This window comes from Entelurus aequoreus, linkage group LG10 (genome assembly GCF_033978785.1).
Source record: "Entelurus aequoreus isolate RoL-2023_Sb linkage group LG10, RoL_Eaeq_v1.1, whole genome shotgun sequence".
NCBI lineage: Eukaryota > Metazoa > Chordata > Actinopteri > Syngnathiformes > Syngnathidae > Entelurus > Entelurus aequoreus.
Window position 1 is genome coordinate 72,367,472 of NC_084740.1, and position 11,920 is coordinate 72,379,391.

An 11,920-nucleotide genomic window follows, 5' to 3' on the forward strand; every position below is an offset into this window, starting at 1 on the left:
TTGGAGGCGTTGAAATCGCCACGTAAAATCGCCCATGCTAATCAGTAGCATGTCAATATCATATTAGCATCAAGCTAGCGCATTTTGCGTTTACTTACGTTCGAGCGTTTTTTGGATTCATTTTCTTCATCGGGATTAAAAATTGCAACATTAACGAGAGGTAGTTTGACTGAGTCTGCTCTCAGTGCTGCTGGAGTGAAACCGGGCGCACAACCTAGGTACCGTAATTGTTTTAATGTGAATCAGTTCCCGGTAGGTGCCAAAACATGAGCTGATTCAGATAACTGCTGTCCAGTTGTTATATCTTGTTTTATTGTCACATTTCGGAGTCTCGTTGTTGCGCCCTAAAAAGTGTTGATACTTTAAGTATTGCACTTATTACGCACCAACTGTTTGATTGTATCGTGCAGCTTAGTTGTAGTAGTCTTGAACAAATTCGGAGGCGTTGAAATCGCCACGTAAAATCGCCCATGCTAATCAGTAGCATGTCAATATCATATTAGCATCAAGCTAGCGCATTTTATGTTTTTTTTTAGTCAATTTCGTTGTTTAGATTAAAAATTGCAACATTAATGAGAGGTAGTTTGGCCCAGTCTGCTCTCAGTGCTGCTGGAGTGAAACCGGGCGCACAACCCCGCTACCGCAATTTTTTTTTCATGTGAATCAGTTCCCGGTAGGTGGCAAAAAAGTACTGTTGCGTCGACCAGCTCTTCCTCCTAGGGAATCTAAATTACTGGTCAATCCCAGGTTCTTTTGATGACATATATGCTGAGTAAGAAGGACCATCAAGACAGAATAGGAATATTATCAAGTTTTACTGAAATTTCAGGAGATCAGCTTAACCAATACATTCATATCGGCTACTCTAGTTGATCTGACATTCAAACGGAAAAGCCAACTCCTTGCACACAAAGAAAGCCCCCACCTCTCCCCCTCGCAACACTGATAAGGAAAGACGTGGGGGTTGTATTCACATTCCGATGGTTTAAGACACTAAACCAGTGGTTCTTAACCTTGTTGGAGGTACCGAACCCAAGCAGTTTCATATGTGCATTTACCGAACCCTTCTTTAGTGAAAAATAAAATGTATTTTTTCAAATTCAAGACAAAGTTATATGTTTTTGGTAACACTTTAGTATGGGGAACATATTCTAAGTAACAAAGACTTATTCTAATTTAGAGTTATTTGGTTAGGGTTAGGGTTAGAGGGTTAGGGTTATAATAAGGCCATGCCGAATAAGGCATTAATAAGTACTTAATAATGACTAGTTAAGAGCCAATATGTTACTAATTTGCATGTTAATAAGCAACTAATTTATGGTGAATATGTTCCCCATACTAAAGTGTTACCATGTTTTTTTACTGGTGCACAAAATGAAGCGTGCATGAACATCACCTTGTTCAAACAACAAAACCAACACAGTGAAATGACACACCTGCAAATCAGTCTGACTTCTGCTGTTGCCGTATCCGTAATACGCCGATAGGGAGAAGTTTTTATTTACACGATGAGTCGGGTGTGTCTTGACCTCCGCCGAACCCCTGAGCTCGACTCACCGAACCCCTAGGGTTCCATCGGAACCAGGTTAAGAACCACTGCACTAAACAGACCTCTGAAGACAAGAGAAACTGGTAGAATATACAAAGGAAAAGTACTAGCTGCTCCAAACATGGCGATGAATAGAGAAATAACTCTTAAACATATATGCATTCTCCACAGTACCAATTGGGTACCCATCCCTATGGATAAGATATATTTTTTATATCTAATTGTAAATATATCCACTTTGTTGCCGTAGGGTCAAAGCGACCTTCTGCGCGGCGCCAAGATGGACTCCCTGGACGCGCTGAGGCAGGTGGCCCTGGCCTGCGAGGCCTCTGGACTCACCTCACCTTCCTCCGACTCCTTGCGCTCGGCCACCTTCTCCAGCGCCGCCGCCGAGCTGCACTTCACCTCGCAGGCCACCAGCGGGCGCCGCGGCAGCACGCACAGCAACGGGCGCGTGTGACGTCGACGCTGGCGAGCGGTCGGTGTGTCCGAGCCTCACGGGGGGGGGGGGGGTCTCCTTTTCTGGCCTCTCCTCAAGGTCCTCGCTTTCTTTTCTGACGGAACGTTCCAGACTCAACACTGTTACGCTCGGCGAAATTAGCGCTAGCGAGGCGCACGTGCTTCTTTTAAGGTACTTCAGCTTTTTTTTTTTTTTTTAAAAACCATAAACCCACAAAAACTTTATCGGTTTGTTTTAGCCGACCAAAAATCATTTTTGGTGCCGTACACCGCAAAATAAATCTGTAGATTTTACGGTACAATATTGCCGGCTCAGGTGCCGGCATTTTACCGTAAAACTAACATTGGTAACGTTTTTAAATTCACAGTAATGCACCGTGAAAACAACCGCAGATTTTACGGTAAAAAAATGTGCAGCTCAGTTGCCAGAATTTCAACGTAAATATAACACCTGTGCCGTATTTCCCTTTACAGTAATGCACTGTGAAAACCACAGGAGATTTTACGGTAGAAAAAAACTTGCAGCTCAGTTTCCAGAGTTTTAGTACAAAAATATCAATGGTATTGTTTTTAAATTTACAGTAATGCACTGTAAGAACAACTAACGTCAATTCTACGGTGAAAAAATTGAACTTGCAGCTCAGTTGCCAGAACTTTTACTGTCAAAAATAACAGCTGTACCATATTTCCATTTACGGTAATTCACTATAAAAAAAATTTGTCAAAGATTTTACTGTAAAAAACTGGCGTCTTAGTTTTTTAGAATTTTTTATTTTCCATTTACAGTAACGCACTGTGGAAACAACCGCAGATTTTACGGTAAAATAATTTGCAGCACAGTTGCCAGAATTTCACCGTAAAAATAACACCTGTGCCGTATTTCCGTTTACAGTAATGTACTGTGAAATTGAGGAGATTTGCAGCTCAGTTGCCAGAACTTTTACTGTAAATTTAACAGCTGTACCATATTTCAAATTACAGTAATTCACTATAAAAACAATGACAAAAGATTTTACGGTAAAAAACTGCCGTCTTAGTTTTTAGAATTTTTTATTTTCCATTTACAGTAAAACACCGTGAAAACAGCAATCGAAGATTTTACTGTAAAAAAACAAAACAATTTAGTTTCCAGAGTTTACCGTAAAATAACAGTGGCTTTTTAAATTTTATTTACAGTAATGCACTGTAAAAACGAGAACAGTAAAAAAAACTGAGTTGCCATCATTTTACCGTAAAAATAATAGTGGCATCTTTTTTAAATTTACAGTAATGCACTGTAAAAACAACAGACGTAGATTATACAGTAAAAAAAACAACTTGCTGCTCCTTTGCCATAGTTTTACCGTAAAAATAACATTGGTACCATTCTTCAGTTTACAATAATTTGGTGTAAAAACCGTCGTACATTTTACGGTAAATTCTGGGGACTGAGCTGCCAGTATTTCACCGTTAAATCTACGGATTGATTTTATAGTGTGATTGTAAGAGTTAAAAGTTACACAAAGGGAAAACTTAATATTTTTTAATATTTTATACAACATATCATTCAAATTGAATAACAAGATAATATTATTTGGAAACAGTCTTACATTTCTGCAATTGTCTTTGCTTGAAATGTAGACTTTTTAAGCGTTTAAAAGAGAAAATAATTTATAAATTTTATGCCAAAAATATTTTGATTACCAAAAAAAATAGAATATTGATTTAAATAAAAATGAAAAAAAAACAACCCCCCACCAATAATTTTTTTGAAAAGTTTGATTTTGTTGAAAAAGGGATTTATGTAAATGAGCGCTGACGCAAATGGCCGGCAGAATGACTTTGATGTTCTGCACTTGTCATGTTGCAACGCGAGGGCGGGTAACTGGAGCGTGTGGTACAGGTGTGGGTCACATGAGCCCGTGTAAATACAGACTGTACATGAATGTAGCAATAATAACTGTAGACACGTGGCAACTAGAGCGCGCGTTGATAATTGACTCTTTGAATGTTTGCTAACAGCCTGTTGATGCTTGCTAACGTTGGCCTTTATTCAGTGTAAACATGGGTTTTATCATTAATATCAATATCATTCATTAATATCAATATCATTACGTCTCATTTTTTACCTTGATGTGTGTTTTAACCTGAACCGTACAAGCTGGGGGTAGTACATCGTGTTTCTTAACACTCCACACCAGAAGGGGGTGGCCTGTCCGCCCAAAGTCGAAAAATATCTGTCCCTATTTTTCATATTTCTGCATCTGAGGCATAAACTTTCACATTTTGGGGAGGAAAGAGCAAATTTGTTTGCGTTTTGGTCACCAAAAGTAGTGAAGGTACGAATGTAACAGTCAGAGATCCTCTAATTGACAGGAGTGCTAAGCTGTTTTTTAGGATAGACTGCAAAAATATTTGTCAAAGATCCCGTATACATATGACAGGAGCACTGCTGTTTTTAAGGATAGACTGCAAAAACGTTTGTCAAAGATCCTCTATATGACAGGAGCACTCTGTTGATAGTCAAAGATCATTTATAAGACAGGATTGCTCTGTTGTTTTGAGGGTGTACTGCAAAAATGCTCGTCAAAGATCCGCACAAGAGAGTGCTGCTATTTTTAAGGACCTACTTCAAAATCGCTAGTCAAAGATCCTGTATGTGACAGGAGCACTTTGTTGTACGACGAAAATGCTAGTCAAAGATCCTTAATATGACAGGATTGCTCTGTTGTTTTGAGGGTGTAATACAAAAATCGGAGTCAAGGATCCTGTATGTGACAGGAGCACTCTGTTGTACTACATAGATGATGTCAAAGATCCTTAATATGACAGGATTGCTCTGTTGTTTTGAGGGTATAATACAAAAATGCTAGTCAAAGATCCTCTACATGACAGGAGCACTCTGTTGTACTACAGAAATGCTAGTCACAGGTCCTTAGTATGACAGGAGCACTCTGTTGTTTTGAGGGTGTACTGCAAAAACGTTTGTCAAATATCATCTACATGACAGGAGCACTCTGTTGATAGTCAAAGATCATTTATAAGACAGGATTGCTCTGTTGTTTTGAGGGTGTACTGCAAAATTGCTCGTCAAAGATCCGCACAAGAGAGTGCTGCTATTTTTAAGGACCTACTTCAAAATCGCTAGTCAAAGATCCTCTATGTGACAGGAGAACTTTGTTGTACGACGGAAATGCTAGTCAAAGATCCTTAATATGACAGGATTGCTCTGTTGTTTTGAGGGTGTAATACAAAAATTGGAGTCAAGGATCCTGTATGTGACAGGAGCACTCTGTTGTACTACATAAATGATAGTCAAAGATCCTTAATATGACAGGATTGCTCTGTTGTTTTGAGGGTATAATACAAAAATGCTAGTCAAAGATCCTCTACATGACAGGAGCACTCTGTTGTACTACAGAAATGCTAGTCACAGGTCCTTAGTATGACAGGAGCACTCTGTTGTTTTGAGGATGTACTGCAAAAACGTTTGTCAAAGATCCTCTACACGACAGGAGCACTCTGTTGATAGTCAAAGATCATTTATAAGACAGGATTGCTCTGTTGTTTTGAGGGTGTACTGCAAAATTGCTCGTCAAAGATCCGCACAAGAGAGTGCTGCTATTTTTAAGGACCTACTTCAAAATCGCTAGTCAAAGATCCTCTATGTGACAGGAGCACTTTGTTGTACGACGGAAATGCTAGTCAAAGATCTGTAATATGACAGGATTGCTCTGTTGTTTTGAGGGTGTAATACAAAAATCGGAGTCAAGGATCCTGTATGTGACAGGAGCACTCTGTTGTACTACATAAATGATAGTCAAAGATCCTTAATATGACAGGATTGCTCTGTTGTTTTGAGGGTATAATACAAAAATGCTAGTCAAAGATCCTCTATATGACAGGAGCACTCAGTTGTACTACAGAAATGCTAGTCACAGGTCCTTAGTATGACAGGAGCACTCTGTTGTTTTGAGGATGTACTGCAAAAACGTTTGTCAAAGATCCTCTATAGGACAGGAGCACTCTGTTGATAGTCAAAGATCCTTTTTTGACAGGATCACTTTGTTGTTTTGAGGGTGTACTGCAAAAATGCTCGTCAAAGATCCGCACAAGATAGTGCTGTTATTTTTAAGGACCTTCTTCAAAATCACTAGTCAAAGATCCTCTATGTGACAGGAGCACACTGTTGTACTATGAAAATGCTAGTCAAAGATCCTTAATATGACAGGATTGCTCTGTTGTTTTGGGGGTTTAATACAAAAATCCTCTACATGACAGTAGCACTCTGTTGTACTACAGAAATGGTACTCAAAGATCCTTAATATGACGGGATTGCTCTGTTGTTTTGAGGGTGTACTGCAAAAATGCTAGTCAAAGATCCTCTATATGACAGGAGCACTCTGTTGTACTACAGAAATGCTAGTCAAAGGTCCTTAATATGACAGGAGCACTCTGTTGTTTTGAGGGTGTACTTCAAAAACGTTTGTCAAAGATCCTCTATATGACAGGAGCACTCTGTTGTACTACAGAAATGCTACTCAAAGATCCTTAATATGACAGGTTTGCTCTGTTGTTTTGAGAGTGTACTGCAAAAATGCTAGTTAAAGATCCTCTAAATGACAGGGTCACTCTGTTGTACTAGAGAAATGCTAGTCAAAGATCCGTAATATGACAGGAGCACTCTGTTGTTTTGAGGGTGTACTGCAAAAATGCTAGTCAAAGATCCTGTATATGACTGGAGCACTCGGTTGTACTACAGAAATGCTACTCAAAGATCCTTAATATGACAGGAGCACTCTGTTGTTTTGAGGGTGTACTATACTAATGCTAGTCAAAGATCCTCTACATGACAGGAGCACTCTGTTGTACTACAGAAATGCTACTCAAAGATCCTTAATATGACAGGAGCACTCTGTTGTTTTGAGGGTGTACTGTACTAATGCTAGTCAAAGATCCTCTACATGACAGGAGCACTCTGTTGTACTACAGAAATGCTAGTCAAAGATCCTTTATATGACAGGATGGCTCAGTTGTTTTGAGGGTGTACTACAGAAATGCTAGTCAAAGATCTGCCGTATGACAAAAGACGAGAGTGTTGCTATTTTTAGGACCTACTCCAAAATTGCTAGTCAAAGATCCTCTATGTGACAGGAGCACTCTGTTGTACTACAAAAATGCCAGTCAAAGATCATTTATATGGCTGCACTACAAAATATATTAGTCAAAGATCTTCCACACGACTAGAGCCCTGTGCTGTTTTGAGGATGTACTACAACAATGCTAGTCAAAGATCCTCTATATGACAAGAACACTCGGTTGTACTACAGAAATGTTAGTCAAAGATCTTTAATGTGACAGGAGCACTCTGTTGGTTTGAGAGTGTACTATAAAAATGCTGGTCAAAGTGCATATCTATATGACAGGAGCACTCTGTTGAGAAATGCTAGTCAAAGATCCTTTATGTGACAGGATGGCTCTGTTGTTTTGAGGGTGTACTACAGAAATGCTAGTCAAAGATCTGCCGTGTGACAAGACGAGAGTGTTGCTATTTTTAGGACCTACTCCAAAATCGCTAGTCAAAGATCCTCTATGTGACAGGAGCACTCTGTTGTACTACAAAAATGCCAGTCAAAGATCATTTATATGGCTGCACTACAAAATATATTAGTCAAAGATCTTCCACACGACTAGAGCCCTGTGCTGTTTTGAGGATGTACTACAACAATGCTAGTCAAAGATCCTCAATATGACAAGAACACTCTGTTGTACTACAGAAATGTTAGTCAAAGATCTTTAATGTGACAGGAGCACTCTGTTGGTTTGAGAGTGTACTATAAAAATGCTGATCAAAGTGCATATCCATATGACAGGAGCACTCTGTTGAGAAATGCTAGTCAAAGATCCTTAATATGACAGGATGGCTCTGTTGTTTTGAGGGTGTACTACAGAAATGCTAGTCAAAGTTCTGCCGTGTGACAAAAGACGAGAGTGTTGCTACTCCAAAATTGCTAGTCAAAGATCCTACATGTGACAGGAGCACTCTGTTGTACCACAAAAAAGCCAGTCAATTATCATTTATATGACTGCAGTACAAATATCTTAGTCAAAGATCCTCCACATGACTAGAACACTGTGCTGTTTTAAGGATGTACTGCAAGAATGCTAGTCAAAGATTGTCTATATGACAAGATGATTCCCTCTTAATTATCGGGAATGTGGTTGATTGGCTAAAGTGGACTCTCGGTTCCCTGGAGGTCTGATGTCTGACCTGCATGAATGATTAATAGTTCGGCGGTAAAACAAACCTCAGTATTATCTTTCCCAGTCCCGCTGACACGTGTCACAGAGCTAACAGGATGGATCCACGTACAGTAAAGTACAGTACATGTGACCAAAACACGGCAAAGAACGCTCGGCGGGTCGCTGGTTCAGGTTTCAGTAATTAAGCCTGACCTGGTTTTAGGTGAAACCTTGTTTTCAGAATAATTCTTTGGGAGTGTAACTGAACTATAGTGTACTTACAAACAGGATCAGCGAGCTACATCGTTTCACTTCCGCCGCTAACGTTAGCCTTGTTTGGGTGTGCCATTGTTTTAATGAGCTCCCAATTAAGACGATCAAAGATAGGATAATCAACAGAAGAGGGGTGGGGGTGTATGTAAACAGCTCTTGTTTTTGGTCACATTGAAAACAAAAGAAGAAGATGCCTCGGGCTTGGGTTAGTCCTGGATTCAGCTTGGGCAGGTCTTCGATGACAATAGATGACCCCTCCCGTCTCATCCCATCGTACACAATGGGATTTTCCAAGCCTTTGCTTGGTGCAACAAAGACGGAAAGTTTTTTGATAATTTAAATAAAATTGTTCTGACACCAATAAAACTAATTTTAACGTCGAGACCTTACCGATAAAAAAAGAATATACATACCCTGACAATAACAAGATGCAATATTCTGATTGACAGTTGCCCCACCAAAAGTATTTTGATATTACGTTATCTATCGTAACTTATTATTCGTTATGCTAGTTTTGTGATTGAGGATCAAAGTTAACTGAAAATACCAACAAAACAAATACCAATTTATCGCCGGTGTCAGACATCTTTTTTGTTTACCCTGAATGCCCTTTAAACACATTTGCATAAATGATTATTCATTACTGCTAATTGTTTGAATCTCGTTAACAAATCAATGTACCCCGACATTAATGAGATGCATTAGTCTGACTAAACACTATACTGTACGTGTAAACTGTTGATCGTAATGTAGTATTTCTATGCTAGGTATCACAAAAGCCGGACTGGACAAGTTTCGTAATATTTTCTCTCGCAATTTTCCACTTTCCTGCATTCTGGAACGCAGCATAGGATCTACTAGCTGCAATGCCTTACGTAGGATGTTAACAGCCACTAGGGGGCATATGTGCACAGTGGGCCTATTTATCGGTATTTTTTGTTTATGTTAGATATCGCAATGTAACACAACCAGTTCCTTTTAAAATGTTCGCAAAAATGTATTATTATTTTGGGACAAACAAAACATAATATTTAAGCGCAGTTGTCGGCCATCTTTTGTATTATTCGACGTGGATTTTTCCGACTTCCCATTAGTTTCGAACGCGGCATGTAATGTAGTTCACTTGCTATAATGTCCTGTATTACATGTTTACAGCCACTAGGGGGTCTGTGTGCATAAGCATTTATTAGTTTTGCTAGACATCGCAATGTAACACAACCAGTTCCGCAAAACTTTCAAAAATATCGGAAAAAACAGATCATCTCTGGACAAGCAAAACAAATACTATTTTAGCGCTGTTGTCGGACATTTTTTTTAAACCTTGCTTACGTATTATTTATCGTGGATTTTTCCGACTTCCCATTAAACGGCATATAAGGTGGTCCACTTGCTATAATGCCCTGTATTACATGTTTACAGCCACTAGGGGGTCTGTGTGCATAAGCATTTATTAGTTATGCGAGACATCGCAATGTAACACAACCAGTTTGGTAACATTTTCAAAAATGTTCGGAAAAAACAGATTATCTTTGGACAAACAATACAAATACTATTTTAGCGCTGTTGTCGGACATCTTTTTTAACCTTGATAAGCTAATATCCGACTCGGATTTTTCCGACTTCCCATTAGTTTCGAACGTGGCATATAATGTAGTCCACTTGCTATAATGTCCTGTATTACATGTTCTCAGCCACTAGGGGGAATATGTGCATAGTAGGCCTATTTATCGGTATTTATTAGTTATGCCAGACATTGCAATGCAACACAATCACTTCCTTTCAAAAATGTTCGAAACAAACAGATTATTTTCGTACGAACAAAACAAATACTGTTTTAGCGATGTTGTCGGCCATCTTTTTTAACCTTGGTTACGTAATATCCAACGCAGCTTCTCATTAGTTTCGAACACAGCATATAAAGTTGCTACAATGTCCTGTATTTCATGCTCACATCCACTAGGTGGCATATTTGTATAGTAGGCCTATTTGTCAGTATGAATTAGTTATGCAAGACATCGCAAAGTAACACAACCAGTTCCTTTCAAAAATGTTCGTAATAAACAGATTTTTGGACAAATAAAACAAATACTATTTTAGCGCTGTTGTCAGACATTTATTCGACGTAGATTTTTCAGATTTCCAATTAGTTCCAAACATGGCATATAATGTAGTCCACTTGCTTATGTCTTGTATTACATGTTCACAGCCACTTAGGGACATATGTTGCATTAGCATTTATTAGTTATGCTAGACATCACAATGTAACAAGACCAGTTCCATAAAACTTAAAAAAAATGGTCAGAAACACAGATTATTTTTGTGCAAACAAAACAAATACTGTTCTACTGCTGTTGTCGGCCATCTTTTTTAACCTTCGTTACGCAGATTTTTCGACTTCTCATTAGTTTCGAACATGGCATATAATGTTGCTATAATGTCCTGGATTACATATTTACATCCACTAGGTGGGATATTTGCATAGAAAACCTATTTATTGGTATTAATTAGTTATGCAAGACATCGCAATGGTTCCTTTCAAAAAATTTTGTTTATTTTTGGACAAACAAAACAAATACTATTTTAGCGCTGTTGTCAGCCACCATTTTTTAAACCCTGGTTACGTATTATTTGACGTGGATTTTTCCGACTTCCAATTAGTTTCAAACATGGCATATAATATAGTCCACTTGCTATAATGTCCTGTATTACATGTTCACAGCCAGTAGAGAGCATGTTTGCACATTATTTATATCATATGTAACATATTACTCTCCATTCCAAATATATGTGTTTTATCATCAAATTTGCTTAGGCTAGATGAAGTAATCTGACCAATATTTTTGCAGTATTGAAACATGAGTATTTACCTCCCTAAATAGCATTTAGGTCCTGGATATCCTGCACAACCTCAGCAGTGGAACCACTAAATCCCGACTCTGACTGTTATTTTTGTGTTTATTCCCTGAGGCAGGATGCTGCGTTCAGGTGCCCGACGTTACCCACGTGTCTTTAAACCTTAGGAACCTCTCTCTGCAGGTGCGCGCTCTTTAAAAACCTATTTGTACCTGTCATTGTGACGTGGACAATGTTGTCGATGATGATTTGTACCGCCACCTAGCTGTGGCGTCTGCAGTGTACGTCGTTGCTGGCTTTAACCTTTGACCCAGTGTTGCTACTGCAACTGTTTTGACACTCACTTTTACATGTATTTGTTCTTTTGTAAAATAGAATAAAGACCAAAAGAAAATATTTATTGACGTGTATTTTAAGAGATATACATAAATATGGTTATTAACAGCAACTAAATGGACTTTGCTTTTATTTTGAAAAGCTTTTCTATCTCGACAGGCATTCTAATGTAAAAAGAGTACTGTATGTAATCCTACTTATGAAATAAAGTGATCTTTGTATGATTAA

At 38.6% G+C, this 11,920-nt stretch overlaps 1 protein-coding gene across 1 annotated transcript in view; it reads left to right on the forward strand.

The window, feature by feature from the left end:
* Nucleotides 1-2,056, forward strand: part of plcl1 (phospholipase C like 1) — a 176,161-nt gene extending 174,105 nt beyond the window's left edge. The window contains exon 12 of the mRNA XM_062061619.1: nt 1,800-2,056. Within this exon, the coding sequence (XP_061917603.1) occupies nt 1,800-2,009 (210 nt within the window). The 3' untranslated portion in view covers nt 2,010-2,056. The remainder of the gene's footprint in view (nt 1-1,799) is intronic.
* The last annotated feature ends 9,864 nt before the right edge of the window (nt 2,057-11,920 follow it).